The sequence below is a fragment of the Phodopus roborovskii genome, unplaced genomic scaffold (genome assembly GCF_943737965.1).
Source record: "Phodopus roborovskii unplaced genomic scaffold, PHOROB, whole genome shotgun sequence".
In the NCBI taxonomy this organism is placed as follows: domain Eukaryota; kingdom Metazoa; phylum Chordata; class Mammalia; order Rodentia; family Cricetidae; genus Phodopus; species Phodopus roborovskii.
The window spans coordinates 32541513-32560315 of NW_026125281.1; the positions used below are offsets into that span (position 1 = coordinate 32541513).

Sequence of the window (18803 nt, forward strand, 5' to 3'; positions counted from 1 at the left end):
TATTTTAGGATATCCATTTCCATTTCCCAAACAGATTAAAGATCTTATGTAGAAAAATGTATAAATTATGAAAAAAGAATATTTACAAATAAGAATGGAGGATAAATTATTTTCAGTGCTTATCATCACATATTTACAGGATAATTTAAAACCAAATGAGTGATTGCTAATTCTGAACTCTTAAAAATTTCCACCAAAATATACATGTTACTTGGGGAAGGCAATAAAAATAAACTATGAGAAAAAGCTGTGTTTCTTTTCTTGTCCTCACAACTTGAATGATTTCACGTTAATATATTTCCTTAAATTTTAAAATTGAAAATTGGAAACTTTAATTCCAAAACCATTTCTCTAAATTACCAACAGACTTATACTCTTGGTGCCTTTTTACATGGTCACAAGCCAGGCATGCATGTGATTCCCAAAATCGTGGGAGGTTTACAGTGAAATCCTTCCTCCAGTTAAAGTAACTAAGGTACAACTTATTGTTTTTGTCAACTTCCTTCAGATATTTTGCCAACTCACTGGGAGAGTTATAATCTTCCACATGAATGAACGAATCAGCTGGAATATAATTCTCGTAGTTTTCCCTAGGTGGTCCCAGGACAACAGGTACTGAGCCAGCTAAAAATGCATTATAGAGCTTTTCTGTGATGTAATCTTTGTGAATTGAGTTTTCAAAAGAAAGATAAAATTTACAAGTAGATATGGTGGGAATCAAGTTTTTATCATTCACATATTCTCCAAAGGCTTGCCCATAGGTATGGATTTCAATACTCTTGCTGAGCTCATTGTAATACTTGACCCTGGCGTGCTCGGGATTCCAGTTACTCACAACCCAGCATACCAGCTTCTCTTTGCTGGGCACTTCAAACACAAAGGGATTTGTGCTCACCGTCAAGAAGCCATAAGGCACTTGGATATCTGAATCACGGCGATAAGTTAGAGTCAGGTTGAACAAATGCTCAATGCCACTCTTTTGTGGTGTGTGAGTGGGTGACTCTAAGTTCATCCAAATCCATTTCTGAAAGGGTGGCCTAGCCTGCTGAGGTAAATTAGTCAGATCCCAGCTGATGTCTCTGTGGTGTATCAGGACCGCGTGGGATTTGTTGTACAGTGAGCGGTCTGTAGTGAGATGGCACCCTTGGATGTTGAACATTGTTTGGCAGGATGTAAGGTCAAAGGTCTGCCCAAATGGCCACACCCAAACCAGAATAGTGGTTTCATTAAAATAATCAGTTTTTGTGGAGAAGAAATTTTTCATTTTCAGCACAGAACTGGCAGACTCCATTGGACTGAACACCCAGCTGTTGGTAGGCTTGATGTAAATAAGTAGACATGCCATGAAGCAGGCCAGGATAATGCAGATGATTACAAATGGACGAAGAATGCCTTTGGATGTTGATGTCATAATTTTTTTCTGCTGAAAAGAGAAAGACAAGGGAAGGTAAGGGTAGGAACAGAAGAGGAAATTATGAATACAATTTAAGAGAAATAGACTGTTGTAATTATGAAATCAACTGTAATTTCTTTCAATGACTGTGAGAAACAGGTTTCATTTAGTCACAAACTGCTTTTAAATGGAAGGTCTGGCCTGGACCCACAGCTTCAATGATCCCTATACCTGTTCTGGTTTTGTTTGTAAATTATCTGACAGAACAGATCACCATTATTAAAACCATTACTGAGCTTATCAGTGTAACTCTATGTGATTTGTAAATACTTCCTAGTTGACACATTTGCTTGTTCACAACTATGCAAAAAAAAAAAAAACTTTTTTTTAAGGAAGAGAAATAACATGAAGTTGGATGGGTAGGGAGGGGGATATAGAAGGGGTTGAAACACAGAAATGAATATGGTAAATTATTCTGCATGAAGTTAACAAAGAAAACATAAAAAGTAAATGAATAAAGTAACATACTTTTGACATCAGAGTGAAGCCAAGAAAATATTAAAGTTTTGAAAAGTTATTGTTTACTCTTTATATATAAATTATTACAAGATAATCATGTAATAAAAATGTAACCCTTGATGTCTTTTTGTAAATAAGCACATTAATAAATCTACTATATTTTATGTATGCATTTCACATCTATCTGACAATTTTGTTTCAAATAACCTTTTAGTGAACTCAGAAGTTATCAGTATTCAATAATCAAACTCACTGATGTTGTTAGAACAAACTCCCATTTGTCAGATATTAGGGCTTCAAGCTTATCCTTTGGAATTAAATAATATCATAAATAAGATTATTAAAATAAAGATAGACTTCACTGAGAATAAAGCTAATTCATTCAGTTTTAATAGCTTGAGGCTTTAGCAATGAATCATTTGTTTTTTGGTGTGTGACCTTAAAGTTTTTCTTTTACATTTGTGTTTCTGTAGGAATATGGACATAGAAATATTATATATATTTACAAGAATATTTCTTAACAGAATTCTTACCATTTCTCTGAAATTCATATTGTTTTTTCAAAAGGGACATTATTTATCAATATCAGTTGACGACATATCTTGAAATCTTGATCAAATATAGAGTCTTAGGTGAACATTTCAAAAAAAATCACACTCAAAGTTTATTCACAATTTTTTAAATAATATAATGCTGTGTAAGCTATAATGCTTGATATAAAAATTGCAGACATTGAAGTATAGAGCATTCCCTGTACAGAATTGCTGGAAAAAATTACAATTTTCTCTGAATCCTAGCCTCAGTCTCAAAGTCAGTAATCAAAGAAATTGACAAAAAGCCATATATAATATATCTAAGATATTAGCACTACTGTAGAGTACTGAGAGAATTGGGAAGGACTTATAAAGAAAATCTTAATATTGCAAATAAAGCAACATGGCAGATACTATGTTCCCAATTTTATGGTATATGGAAAAGTAAACAGTACTCATAAGAATGTTACAGGTTTGACAGTTTCCAGGATTGATTATTTGATCAATGCAAGAAGCACAACAAAGAATAATGAAACAAAGCTAAACAAAACAAAACAATAATAGCAAAACAGAAAATAAATATAAGAACTCATTGACATTAAGAGTTTAAATTTCAGGTTATTAGTATCATCAAAATATCTCAACTATCAATAGAAAAGCTAAGATAGAAACAAAGAAATCTAGGTGAAATATCAAAAGGGTAAGAATGACTGAATGTAGATTAAAATTAAAATTGGCTACAAGCAATAGACCTACATCGCACTAAAGGAGTTAGACCGGTAATTCTTTAGATAGGAATTATTATCATACTTTTAAAAAAGGAATCATTTTAGAAATCAATTAAGAATAAGCAATTTAATCATTATAGGAATACAATTACAATCTTGTTAACAAAATATATCAGAGAAGATATTTTGAAATGTCAATTTCAATTAAAAATACAGACGAAAATTACAAACTTTAGCAAAAGAAAGATTTGTAAATGTAACAGAATGCCATTGCAGAATAGGTTTATGGAAGTACATTTACCAGGGGTCTTGGAGTCATGGAGTCAACACATATTTAACTGTTTGAAGAAATATTCATGACAATCAGGCTAAACTACGCTAATATAATCTCCTGTGACATAACTGGCTGCTCATTCTATATTATCAAGTTACAGTGACAACAGCCTCTAAGTGCCTAATCTTCTGGAACTGTTGCAGTTTGGCATGGGCCATTTCTGCCAATCCTCATAGAACTGTCATTGTTTGTCTCTTTTTTAAGAACTAGCTTAACCCCCTGAGTTGCTTTTATAATCCACAGCAAGCAAAATAATATGTCAATAATCCATTATTATACTACCTTGGGTTACATTATCTATATCATTTATCTTTGTTAACAGGTTAAATGTGGATCTATCTCTCCTATCAAACAATACCCCACACACTGTGCTTATTCCTTCAGAGACTAATAAAAGAATCAAAACTCTTTCATATACATCAGCACAACAATTACCTCATATTACCATTTTACTAAGAAATAAACTGAGTCGCAAAATGGCTAACAAGCAGTTTGCCCAAGGTTAGTCAGCTAGGAAGGAACAGAGTACACTTTCCAGTGCAGGCTGCCGGCTATAGGGTATGAACACTTGATATTTAGATTTAATGATCTAGCATTTTGGTCACTGCAGGCAGAATATGCAATCATTTTAGTGATAATAGAGTCAGCCCCTTGGTAGGCATCACTTTATTTGCTGATATACCTTTAGCATCTGGTAAGGGCAGGTGTTTAATAAGTGCACCTTGTGTTACGTGATTGAATGAATGAACTATGGAACTTCACACAAGTGTAAGGTACCATGTCAGAAGGTGCAAACACAACCTAGTGTGTATTTTTGTTTACTAGTTTTCTCTATGAATGAAGCATATATGCTGTGTAGAAAGTGAAAACCATTGAAGCTGATGGAAAATATCTGGGTAAAATTTGGTTTGGAATTTTGTCCCTTTTCAGTGTTAGTTTGAATACAGTTGATATTTACCCTCCTCTTTTCTTCAGTTCAGTGAAAACGATTTGGTCACTAGGTATGAACAACACTGCTGTTGTTTTATTTCCGTTTCCTGGGCTTTTTGCATTGCTTGTTCATCTCTTTATACTCTCTACCTCTAATTTTACTGCTGTCAGGTCACTTATAAAACAATGGGGTAGTCATCTAGTAGCCCCTCCCATACACAGGGATTGCCAAAAAGTTTGCCTCCTAGAGCCATGTTGACATTTGACAGGAACAGTTTCACTTATTCCTCATAACTGAAATTCAGGTGAAAACCCTGTTTTGATCTGTCGATCAAACCAACCTGTATTTTTAAAGCCTCTAAGCAAAGTCGTTATAAAATTCTCTCCAGCAACAGCAATGAATACATAGAATATGGAAAATAGTAGCCATAAATCATATCAATGAAACTTTTCAGTTGTTCGGGAATGACCTTATGCAATGTGAGAGATGGCAATGACTTAGGATTTAAAGAAAATCACAGAATCTTTGGTAAAAATATTGCTTGCTAAGATTTGGTGTAGTGAAATATTGTCCATTAAGAACCTAATCCTAATTTTCAATACTTCTCTAAGGCATGATTTCAAAAATGGAAGGAGCTGGGTGGTGGCTCACACTTTAATCCCAGCACTTGGAATGCAGGAGGATCTTTGTGAGTTGGAAGCCAGTTTTGTGTACAAAGCCAAACAGAGAAATCCTTTCCTGAAAAAAAATGAAAGGAAACTGAAAATATGAAACATGGTAATTTGCAAATTATAGTGATATGTGGATATTGGGAGGAGAAACAAGAAAGAAAGGGAGATGGGAGCTTCTTCAGACCCTAGTGATTCTATAGAAAGCTTTTATGTGTGAGTTGTTATTTGTTTGTTTTAGCTAATACTCATACTTATTTTAAAATGGAAAGAAACTGAAAATTGAAAATAGTTTTAAAATATGTTTGTCCTCTTAACTGACACCCATATTCAGGGCGTCTGGGTCAGTCCTATGCTGGTTTTCCAGCTATCAGTCTGGGGTCCATGAGCTCGCCCTTGTGGATTTTCCCAGTCTGGTCTTGACCCCTTTGCTCATCATCCCCCCCCCCCACACTCTGCAACTTAATTCTAGGAGTTCAGCTCAGTGCTTAGCTGGCTAGTCTATGGGCCTCTGGTAGTGGATCAGTAAATACTTTCAGAGCCCATTCCACATAGAGGGATACTCTCTCAGCCTAGACATACAAGATGTTACAGACTTTGAAGATTTCCCATGGAAGGCCTCACCTTTCCTGGGGAGCAGAAAGGGGATGGGATGGGGGTCGGTAGGGGACAGGGGAGGAAGAGAGGGAGAGGGAACTGGAATTGATGTGTAAAACAAGACTGTCTCTAATTTAAATTTTAAAAAGAGGAAAAAATGGTTATTGTCAGATGATCCTTTAAATTATTCTTTCTGAAATCTTGTAAAGTGTGAAAATTACATATTTGTTTTTATGCTATTATTCTATGGTGACAAATCAGGAGTTAGAGTTCTTAGTCAAAACTCTCACAATAGTAGATGGTTTGTAATTTTTCTGTAGATCCACACAAAATTCTGTAAGTTCATAATATAACTGATTAGTAATATCTAGAAAAGTTATATAATAATTTGAATTTCTTTTTCAATTCAGATATTAACCTTCTTTCTGTTGCTCTTTCATATGCTTTCTCGATCACTAGTTCTTAATCACTCTCTTTATTCAGCAATCTTTTCAAAATCCCTAAAGGAAGTCTTGGTGAACAATGAAGTTAAAGTACTCCTGCACTACTGCAGCAGACTGACATCTAAAACCTCTAATCAAGGATATTTTTGGTTCCAACTTCTTCATTATAATGGATTTTAAGATGAAGTTCAAAGTGGCAATATGTTCCACAGACAGCTGATGATGATGGCACTGTGGCTCTAACCTCATTCTTGCCATTGCCACATCTGTTGCATGTCCTTGCTTGTCCCTATATCACAGTGGCTATCATGTTGCCTGGGAAGGTTTCCCACCTCTGTTTCTGAGTTACTGCTTATCATGTTTTAATTCTAAGTTACACTCAAAGGTCCTTATGGAAGAGACTGATGATGACATTTCCTAACACAGTATACAAGAGTTCTAAAGCACATACTTTCTTATAGCTCATGTCATATTTGCACTTCTTTATAGGAGCAAGAGAACATGTTTGTATATTTGATGTTGATGTCCCTGTCCAACAGAAAGTAGGTTCACAGGGCAAAGATGTCCCTTTATTTTTCAGATTTTAATTCCTTGGCTCTAAATCACAAAGCTTAGTTTTGCTCTTAACATTTTGTCTCATGAGTCACTAAATAGCTATTAACTATTCAGAGCATTTATACTGTGTAATATTCCAGGTTAGCCCTTTAAATATATGATGTCATCTAGTTGTCAGGAAAAATAATTGTCATTTTTTAAAAAAAATAGACATCATGAGGACTCAACCCTGCTAAGAACAGGAAACTAAGAAATGCTAAGAGCAGGAGAAATAGTCTCCAGGGAAGAGCACACCAGGTAATTAACCAATATTAAATGGTCAGACCTGAAAACACACATGCAAGTAACATTATGCAGGTCATATTTATATATCTAGGGATACTCACACAGACATGTATTGCAACGCAATGAAAGAAAATGCAGTCATGAATTTGAAAGTGAATAAGGGAAGTACATGAAAAGTTCTGCAGGGATCAAAGGGTAAAAGAAATGGGAAATGATGTCATTATATTTTAACATCCCAAAATAATTAAAAATATTTAATTATTAAAATGTCACTTCCTAAGTACCAAGCAGCATATGAAGAAGTTCACAAATATCAATTCTTTCAAATCATACAGCATCTGGTTTTTCAGGTGAAGAGACAGAAGTGCAATTCTTTGGCTAAGATCTTACCCCCATGGCCCAAGTGATTGAATGTTTTGTTTTTAAGAACTCTTGGGCATATACCCAAAGGATGCACATTCATATAACAGGGACATATGTTAAAAATTTTCATAGTAGGCATGTTTGTAAAAGCCAGAACCTGGAAGCAACCTAGATGCCCCTCAACTGAAGAATGGATAAAGAAAATGTGGTACATTTACACAATTGAGTATACTACTCAGTGAGGCTTTGGTGAGGGGGCAATGAAATCTTGAAATTCCCAGGCAAATGGATGGAACTGGAAGAAAACATCCTTAGTGAGGTAACCTACTCACAGAAAAACAAACATGGTATGTACTTTCTCACATATTGACATTAGACATAGAGCAAAGGATCACCAACACACATTTCACACCATCATAGAAACTAGGAAACAAAGGGGACACTAATAGAAAAATACATGTTTCCCAGAAGAAGGGGAAAGGAAGAAGAATTCTTGAGAAAACTGGGAGCACAGGGGGAGAAGGAAGAAAGGAGGGTAAAAGAAAAGGGAAAAGGATGGGGGAGGAAAACAAGAGGGATCAGGAAGACAGGGAAGGAACAAAGGAGAGCAAGAAAAGAGATATCTTAATAGAGGGAGCCAGTATAGATTTAAAGAGAAATCTGGCACTAGGGAAATGTTCAGAGATCCACAAAGATGACCCCAACTAAGAATCTAGGCCATAGTGGAGAGGCCACCTTTGATGCTCTTCTCCTATAATGAGGTTGCTGACTACTTTAATGGCCATCCTGGAGCTTTCATCCAGTAGCTAATGGAAGCAGAAAGAGGAACCCACAGCTAAACAATGAGCAGAATTCCCAGAACCCAGTTGTAGAGAGGGAGTATAGATGAGTAAAGGAGTTAAGACTGTGCTGGAGAAACCTACAGAATCAGCTGACCTGACCTAGTGAGAGCACAGGTATCCCATTTGTAAAGCTGGAGAACCAGCATTGGACTGAACAGCCTATTCAGCCAGGACAGCCTATGGAACCTCTAACAGTAGAACTAGTATTTATCCCAGGTACACAAATGGACTTCAGGAGCCTATTTAGTATTGATGGATACTATTTCAGCCCAGATACATGGAGGAAGGCCTTGGCCCTGCTCTAAATGATGTGACAGACATTCATGATTCCCCCATGAAGACCTTACCATCCTTAGGGAGGAGGTAGGAGTGGGTTGGGGGAGTTGGTAGGGGGCATGGCATGCTGGAAGGAGGAGGAAATGGGAGGAAGTTGCTATGTAAAATGATTGTTTCTAAATAAAAATAAAAGAAAATCTTTTCTGGTGGTATGAACTATAGGCTGGTAATCCTTCGCTCTATGTCTAAATTCCATACATGAGTGAGTACATTCTGTGTGTGTCTTTTTGTGACTGGGTTACCTCACTCAGGATGGTTTCTTCTAGATCCATTCATTTCTTTGTGGATTTCAGGATTCCATTGTGTTTTTTTTTTCCCCACTGAGTAGTATTCCATTGTGTAATGTATCACATTTTCTCTGTGCATTCTTCAATTGAGGGGCATCTAGGTTGCTTTCAGGCTCTGGCTATTACATATAATGCTGCTATGAACATAGTTGAACAGATGTCGTTGTTGTATGAATGTGCCTCTTTTGGGTATATACCAAGGAGTAGAATTACTGGGGCTTGAGGTAGACTAGTTCCCATTTTCTTGAGGAACCGCCATACTGATTTCCAAAGTGGCTATATAAGTTTGCACTCCCTCTCCCCCCAGCAGTGAAGGATTGTGCCCCTTTCTCCACGTCCTCTCCAGCATGAACTATCTTTGGTGTTTTTAATTTTAGCCATTCTGATAGGAATAAGATGGTATCTCAGAGTTGTTTTGATTTGCATTTCTCTTAAGGATGTTGAACATGTTCTTAAGTGTGTTTCAGCCATTTTGGATTCCTCCATTGAGAATTCCCTATTTAGTTCTTTACCCCACTTTTTTAATTGGACTATTTCATGTTTCTATTACTAGCTTCTTGAGTTGTTTGTATAGTTTAGAAATCAGTCCTCTGTCAGATGTCGGGTTGGTGAATATGTTTTCCCACTCTGTGGCCTACCATTTTGTCTTGTTGACTGTATCCTTTACCTTAGAGAAGCTTCTCAATTTCAGGAGGGCACATTTATTAATTGTCCATCTCAGTATCTGTGTTGCTGGTGTAATGTTCAGGAAATGGTCTCCTGTACCAATTCGTTCAAAGGTACCTCCCACTTTCTCTTCTAAGAGATTCAGTGTGGTTGGATATATGTTGAGGTCTTTGATCTATTTGGACTTAAGTTTTGTGCATGGCAATAGATATGTATCTATCTGCATTCTTCTACACAGCAGCATCCAATTATGTCAGTACCATTTGTTGAAGATGCTTTCTTTTTTTTCATTGTATTTACCTTGTTTATCAAAATTCAGTTGTTCATAAGTTTGCAGGTTAATATCAGGGTTTTCCATTCAATTTCCTTAGCCTACCTTTCAATTTTTTGTGCCAATATCAAGGTGTCATAGACGGTCCATTGAAGAAGGGGAAAGGGACAAGATCTCCCAAGAAAATTGGGAGCATGGACAGAGGGGAGAAGGAGTTAGGAGAAAGAGAGAAGGGGAGAAGAGGAAGGAAGAGGTAGGCATTAAGGAACAGAGAGACTGAGAAAGGGAAAGAATAAAGGAGCACAAGAAAAGAGATACCATAATAGAAGGGGCCATTATAGATTTAAGGAGAAATATGGCAGTAGGGAAATGCCCAGAGATCTACAAGGATGAACCCAACTAACAATCTAAGCAGTAGTGAAAAGGCTACCTTTAATGCCCTTCCATGATTATGAGATTGATACCTACCATATTTGCTGCCCTAGAGCCTTTATCTAGTAGTTGATGGAAGCAGAAGCAGACACCCACAGCTAAACACTAGCCAAACTTTTGAAATCTAATCTCAGTGAGGGCAGAGTAATGAGCAAAGAAGTCAAGACCAGGCTGAAGAAACCCACAGAATCAGATAACCTGAACAAGGGGGAGCTCATGCACCCGAGTATGATAGCTAGGAAACCAGCATAAGACTGACCCAGATTCCCTGAATGTGGGCGTTAGTTAGGAGGCCTGGGTAGAGTATGTGGCCTCTGGAATGGATCAATATTTATCCCTAGTATAGGATTGGACTTAGGGATCCCATCCCACATAGAGGGAAAAAATTCTCAGCCTAGACACATAGGGGAGGTCCTAGGCCCTGCCTCAAATTATATTACAGACTTTGAAGACTCCCCTTGGAAGGCCTCGCCCTCCCTGCAGAACAGGAATGGGATGGGCTGGGGTTTTGTTGGGGTGATAGGGGAAGAAGGGAATGTGAGGTAACAGGTATTGACATGTAAAACAACCTTGTTTCAAATTTAAATTTAAAAAAGGAAAATAAAAAAGAATAAACAGTGAGAATGGAGAATCTAGTTTATAGTTTCAAAACTGTCATATTATGAATCATATTAAAGAAAGCCTTCCATAGCATGCTACTCTGGAACTTTGCTCATTGAAATAGACTCCATATGAGAAGATTACCCTTAGCTTTCATTCTCAGAGCCATTAGTCGTAGGAACAGTAGGTGTGTTGCACATTTTGAATGTTCTCCTTTTCCTTATGAGGAAGTACAGGAATGTCAATTAGAGTGGGGAAGAAGCCTTAGTTTGTTTTATTGTCTGGCTATTTGTAAAGCAATTAAGGAAAAGCAAATGTTCACTGTTCTTGGACTGTTGCTGGTATTTGCAGCTTATTTTCACCTTTCTGCAGCCCTAAGTAAACATACAGAGATACTATATTAATTATAAATCTGTCTACCAATGGCTAGGGCTTATTACTGCTATTTATATCTTAAATATTAACCCATTTCTATAATTCTATGTATTTCCACAAGGTCTCAGCTTACCGGAGAATGGCCGGACATATTTCTCTGTTGGTGGCTACATGGCATCCTCTTCATAGTCTAAATCTTCCTATCTTTCCCAGAATTCTTATCTCCTAGTTCTGCCTATCTTCCTCCCTCCACTGGCTATTGGACAAATAGTGTTTTATTTATCACCCAATAAGAGAAACATATATATGGAAGGGCTTCCCTCATCAATGGACAGCTGTTGATTCCAAGCTTCTACCACTCTTCTCTGCTAGCCACATTTTCTTTCTGACAACCTTTTCCCTGCTACTGTCTTCTGCACCTTTAAATATTAACTAATTTCAGATTGTCTGTGCATATATATCTATGTAGCAAAAAGAAAGAGGTTAAATAAAACTTTCACTTATACATCAATTTTCCACACAGTGCCATCAGATAATACTTGAAAGATTTACACATAGGAAGTGTAATCATTACTTGGAGCAGCAAAAACCCTATTCTTTCTTAAAATGAACACTAAATAAAAATGTCTATCAAGTTTCTTGGCTTTCATCTGGATCTTACCATATAAATTCATATGCTTTAAAAGACAATATCATGGTGGCTCATTCCTCAGCAAGCTGGCTAAGTGGAGTTTTCCTGTGCACTCCTCAGTTGTTTCCTTGCTTATTATTTGGCTGCCACTGATTTGTGAATCCACATCTACAACCTCATCCCTGCCCATATCCTCTGAATGTGTGGATCCTGAGTCTTAACTCCAGATGTCCACTGAACTCTAACCTTCTTGTGGCTAGGTTTCTATTGCTCTTTTGGAACTGGCCACCTAAGTCAAATGTAGCAGCTTTGAGTTCATAGACATGATAGAATTTCTCTAAGACCCCCCGCCCTAATTTCTCACCCTCTATCCACTGATAATTAGATGCTTTGTCTCTGTTTATATTGGACAGTAATGAGAGCACAATAAACCAACTGCTTGATCCTCCACTTTTTTGTGAACCCCCTTCTGTCCCTCTTTCTGACACAGGTACTCACTATGTAAGATAGTCTGGCATGAAATTTGTAACTCATCCAACTCAGCCTGGAAATGCCAGGGTTGAAAGCATGCACTAGCACTGCACATGACTTGTTTTAAATGATTAAGTATAGTAGGAGCTACATCTACTCTTTGATTCTTTCTGGTGACTAAGAAAGTTCTGGAGAAGAGGGAAGGGAATTTGGGACATGGTCTAATTTACCTGTAAATGAAGTAACATATGGAGTTCCAGGCAAACAGACTAATGAAGTTTGTTGGGAGGAGGCTTCTCATCTATGAAATACTTTGCATACATTTTTAGTTTAGGGCTGCTTGCTGAAAACAAAACTGAGGTTCCAGAGATTAATGAGGTATGCTATCCTGGAGCATGCCATATAGTCATTCACATACCCTCACCTGGAAGGGTATGTGAATCCCAGGGGGAGTTTTGTTTTCCTGGATCAGAGGTGGTAATTATTCTGGATATTTTTTTCTCTCTTTTGCCCCCTTTTATCTCTTTAAGTGATTAGAGCCTAATTTCTGACTGTAGTGAGTCTGATGTGATACTACAAGTTTTATATTACTGTTTTTCAACTTCCACTATGGTGGTTATTTTCAATTTCTTCCTAACATAAATGTTACCATAAATGCAATCCATGGAGAATATTTTCTAGTTGTTGAGATTTTCAACTCCATCTTAATTTTAGCTTTAGTTCTCTTCAGTCTTTCTCTTTCTTTACTGAATTCACTTCCCTAATTCTGATATAGATCTCATTTCATTCAGCTCCATATTTGTCTTGCCTTGGCCCTTGCTCAGGTGTTTATTGCTCTTTCCTTTAAATTCACTATGCTCTTTGTTTACATGTTTTGAAACTTCTTCAATTACTTGACTATACTTAGGATTGCTATTGAAAATTTGTATACTGGCATTTGTCAAAGTAATTTCAATTGGAGAACATTTCTATAGGATGAGTATATTTCTTTTCTTTTCTTGTGTTTTTTGTTATTTAATTCATTCATTCATTTTATGTCCTCAGTGAAATTTTCCCTCTTTTCCTTCCTGCATTCCCTCCCTCTTACCTCCCCTCATGCACTCCTCATCTGTGCCTGTTAAGAAAAGAGCAGGCTCCCAATGGTTATCAATAAATAATGGCATATCATGTTGCATTAAGACTAAGCACCTCCCCTTGTATTGAGGCTGGCTAAGTCAATTCAGTATTAGTCATACATTTATTTTTTTTTTCCTCAATAGCCTTACAATACCAAAACCAATTTCCTTTATTTTATTAATTAATTAATTTTACATGTCGATCCCAGTTCCTTTTTATTGTGGCACAGGTGAGGCACAATTTCATATTATTTGTGTTTTTCAAGGTGGAGTTATTTTGTCAACTTACTGGGTGTATTTTGCCTTACTGGGGTATGGAAGAAATAACAAGATTAGACTTCAATACTTTTCTTGAAATGTGGGCATGAAAATCTTGTTGAACAAATTCATACCAATTACGAATTTAGGTATAGAATTTTTTGCATACATGTTACTAATATTATACATGTGTAATTTGCTACAGAAGCTCCCTTAGTTTTTTCTGTTACTGCTAAGGTACATAGATAGAGTGGTATGTGAAATAACAGAGGCATCATAATGGTTAAAACAAATTGGAAGTACAACATTAATGCTAATATTGTTTTTAGGGTCCATTGTATGTATTATGTTATATTTCAAAAAACATTTTTTTTAACAAGGGCCACCTTTCCATTAGAACAATTTTGATTGAACCATATCTCCTATTTCTGATGCATTTATAACATTTTTGATATATTTTATTTATATCATATCACTTGAGTGAGCTTTAACAATTTGTCTTTTGATAATTACTCATAGCATCAACTTCTAAACTTTTTTATATTTGTTTGTATATAGTACTCCCTAAAAAGTAACAGCAATAACCAACATCAATGATATATTGTGATTTTGTTCTCATTTCACTTCTCTGAGATCCAAATTTATATGTTACTCTTAAAGATACCAGTTTTAGTCTTACTTTATATCATACAGAGGATGAGTGCTCTTCACCCATTCATACATTAAAAGTCAAATTCCATCAGTAGATGTGGATTGGTCTACATGCAGGACCGACATTCCCCCTCCCCTCCCCCTGAGTTAAGGCTGAGTAAGGCATTACTTTATAGTGAATGGGCTCCAATCAAATTAGCTCATGTGCCACTCAGAAAGACAAAATACACAACTGTAATTTTTAAATTTAAAATAGCAAAATCTAGCAGTAGCAATTTAAAAAAAGTGCACCATTCCTGAGACAGAGCTCCAAGACATTTAACAATTAACCTTGTCACTTAACTATGAAATAATATGTCACCTCTTGCAAATAAATACCACTACTTGCATCATTAAGGTGTCATTGGTCCCAAGCAAAATTTATTCTGCTCAATATGAATTTGATTTTGTTTCACCTTTTAGGATAATTTCTGGACAATTATTTTGTCATAAACTGTGTGTTTATAGGCAAATTGGGCTCCATGAGATTTGCAAAATAATTTCCCCTGATGTGGTTTGCTCAGCATGGACTTCCAGTTTATGCAAATATATCTTTTCATATGTTCCCTTTGGGAGTAAGCAATTTTCCACTTAATTTTATTCTCTTAACTTTGAGTGTTCTTAAATACTTAAATTTGATTCTCCACTTTTACCCAACAAACTAACTTAGTAAGACTTTTCATAAGAGAAATATTTATTACTTCTTTTCAGATCATATGCTCATAATCTTGTATTATCAATGGCCACCACACTTGCCTTAAGAAAAATCTCTTAAGGAATTCATAAACACAAGTGATACAAGTACTAAATATATAAGTGTGGGGGAACAACTCATTCATTTAAAAATGTACCTCTACTCTCCCCTCCTTGGAAGATCCCCTCTTCCCTTTGGTCCCTTATTAGCTTTCTAAAGTCTGTGGCTATTCAAATTGAAAGTCAATATCTAAAGTTTAAAATCTAATATATATATGGAAGACAAAAGAAGCAATGTTTATTTTTTTTGGGTCTGAGTTAACTCACTAAGGATAACTAACTCCATGCATTTACCTAAAAAAACTTAGTTTTTCCTAATATTCATCAATATATGAATGTACCATGTTTTCATTGCTCACTTATCAGTGAGGGGCACGTAGGCTGTTTCCAATTTATGGCTTTAGGTAAGGGCTGAAAAGAGTTCTTCAATTTTGTCAAGTTGTGTACCCTACATTCTTACATGTTGAATATTTGATTTACAACCAAGGCAATTTTGAGACAGTCTGGATGTGGAAAGAAATTTGGGAATATAACTAAGGAATATCTCCATCTTGGAGGGCCAAGGGTAAAAGACAAGGACCATCCATATATAATATGTTGCTTGCCATATTGAGTGATGGTAGATTTACTTTTCACTTCATTTAAATATTACTCTCCTCCAGGTACATGAACCTAGATATTGAGAAAAATAATGTTCAATGTTTTTCAACTATGTGCATAATACTCAAACCTATCAATTTTGTAGCTAAGTTTGACCATCAGATTAAAATCTATGCAAGCCTAAATACTTGTTATGATTCATATAAAACATTTACAACCATGAGAGTGAAAAACATCAGGTTGAATTTTATTTTAAATTTAATCCTTGTATTTACTTATCTATTTATTCTGGCTGGCTGACTACTAATATATAAGGTAAAAGTAGTTTTCTAAAAAACACTTTCAGATGATTGGCCCTGCTGTGACATCTACCTGAGGTAAGTATTTGGCCAGCTTGGGTCCAACACCCCATCCTAACCTTGGAAATACCTGGTTCCACTCTGCACATAGTGGACCCACACCTCCACATGGGACCATCTGAAGCCTGCCATCACCTGATCCTTGAGCCCCTTTGCCCTCTACTTTAGACATCCATGAAACCTCAGATCATCCAGAGTTACTGACATTGAAGTCCTGACCCACCTTCTCCCTTTGGGAAAGAAGACTTGAGAGTGATACCTGTACTCTCTGAAAATGGGATGAGAAGATTGCAGAAAAAGAACATATTCAACTATAGAAAGACCAATATGATACCAACAGAATCTAGGAACTCTACACCAAAGCAGCTGAAGCAGAAGAGAAAGACCTAAAATAAACTTAATGAAAATGATATAGTCCATTAATGATGATTCAAAGATGATATGAAAAAAAAAATCCCTTAAGCAAGTGGAAGAAAAATCAAACAAAAAATTGGAAAAAATAGAGGAAAAGAAAAGCAAAAAATGCAAGACATGAACAAATCTATTAAAGAAAGCAAGAAAAGCCAAGAAGAAGAAGGCAAAAAAAAAAAAAAAACCAGATGAAGGAAAATGTTCAAACAGAAGAAGTTCTGAAAACTGAAATAGAGACAACAGAGAAAACATAAACTGAAGGACTGCTGGAAATAGAAAAGCTGGGTAAATGATCAGGGACTACAGCTGCAAGCATAACCAAGATAACACAAGAGATTGAGGAGAGAATCTCAAGTGGTGAAGATATATTAGAGGAAATAGATTCATTGACCAAAGAAAATCTTAAATCCAACAAATCCTTCAAACAAAATATCCAGGAAATGCAGAACACTGTGAAAAGTCCAAACCAAAGAGTAATATGTATAGAAGAAGGCAAAGAAGCCCAGCTCATATGTACAGAAAAGATATTCAACAAAATCATTGAAGAAAACTTTCTGTACAGGAAGCGTACAGAACACCAAATAAACTGGAAAAAAAAAGTCCCCTCACCACAATAATCAAAACACCTAAAATACAGAATAAAGAAAGAATATCAAGAGCAGTGAAGAAAAAAGGACAGGTAACATATAATGGCAGACCTATCAGAATTACACCTGATTTTCCACAGAAACTCTGAAAGCCAGAAGGTCCTGGATAGATATTCTACAAGCACTAAGAGTCAGTCCATGGATGCCAGGTCAGGATACTATACCCAGCAAAACTCCCAATCACTGTAGATGGAGAAAACAAGATATTCCATGACAAATCAGATTTTTTACAATAAAAATCCTGAAATCTTGCCCCACAGAAAGTTCTAGAAGGAAAACTACAACGCAAGGAAGTTAACCACACTCATAAAGACATAGGCAATAGATAATTCCAATTTACCAGAATCCAAAAGAAAAAGTAGGGCAAATATAATTACAATACCATCTGCCAACAAACAAATCTAAAACAAACAAGTATTAACATTCAATGGTCCTTACTTTCCCTCAATATTAGTGGCCTTAGCATATCTATAAAAAGACACAGGTTAACAGAATACATATGAAGACAGAACCCATCCTTAGGCTGCATACAAGAAATACAACACAGACTAAATGACAGACATAACTCAGACTGAAGTTTTGGGAAAGGTCGTCCAGTCAAATGGACCCAAGAAGCAAGCAGGTGTAGCTATCCTAATATCTAACAAGTTAGACTTCAAACCAAAATCAGTCAAAATAGATGAAGAATGTCTTTTCATATTCATCATAGGAAACATCCATCAGTATAAAGTATCAATTATGAGCATCTATGTCACAAATACAAAGGCATTCACATTGGTAAAAGAAAAATTACTGAAACTCAAATCTCATATAAAATCTTACATTGTCATAGTGGGAAACTTCAACTCTCTATTACACCACTAGACAGGACCACCAGAGAAAAACTCAACAAAGAAACGAAAAAACTAACAGCAGTTATGTCCCAATTGGGTTTAACAGAAATCTGTACAACATTCTATCTAAATATCAAAGAATATGCCTTCTTCTCAGCTCCACATGTAACCTTCTCTAAAATTGACTACATACGTGGCAACATATGAAACCTCAACAGATACAAAAAAAATTTGAATAACGTCTGTATCTTATCAGACCACCATGCTTCAAATTTGGAATTCAACAACACCACAAGTTGCAGAAGCCTACAAACTCATTGAAATTGTACAATGTGCAATTGCAGCATTCCTGGGTCAAGAAATAAATAAATTAAGAATTTAAAGATTTCTTAGAAATCAATAAGAATGAATACACAATGTACCTAAACTTAGGAGACACTTTGAAATAGTGCTAAGAGGAAAGTTCATTGTACTAAGTGCCCAAATGAATTAAAGTGAGGACAATCACATTAGAGAATTAACAGCACAACTGAAAGCCTTAGAACAAAAATAACATTTTAAGGGTTGAAATCAGTAAAGTAGAAACTAGGAAAACAATACAAAGAACCAATATAACAAGGAGTTGGTTTTTTGAGAAAATCAACACAGCAAATAATAGATATACTCTTATCCAAACTAACCCAAAAGCAGAGAGAAAGAGAGAATATGCAAGTCAGGAAAATCAGAAATGAAAAGAGGGAATAACAACAGACACTGAGGAAATCCAGAGAGTCTTCAGGTCACACTTTGAAAACCTGTACTCCACAAAATCCAAAAGTTCAAAGAAAATGGACAAATTTCTGGAGAGGTATCACTTACCAAAATTAAATCAGGAACA

The 18803-nt window shown here is 36.0% G+C and overlaps 1 protein-coding gene across 1 annotated transcript in view; it reads right to left on the reverse strand.

Annotated features, from left to right (window-relative positions):
- Window positions 1-329: 329 nt before the first annotated feature.
- Fut9 (fucosyltransferase 9) overlaps window positions 330-18803 on the reverse strand; it is a 116592-nt gene continuing 98118 nt past the window's right edge. Inside the window, exon 2 of the mRNA XM_051198666.1 lies at window positions 330-1419. Within this exon, the coding sequence (XP_051054623.1) occupies window positions 332-1411 (1080 nt within the window). The 5' untranslated portion in view covers window positions 1412-1419 and the 3' untranslated portion in view covers window positions 330-331. The remainder of the gene's footprint in view (window positions 1420-18803) is intronic.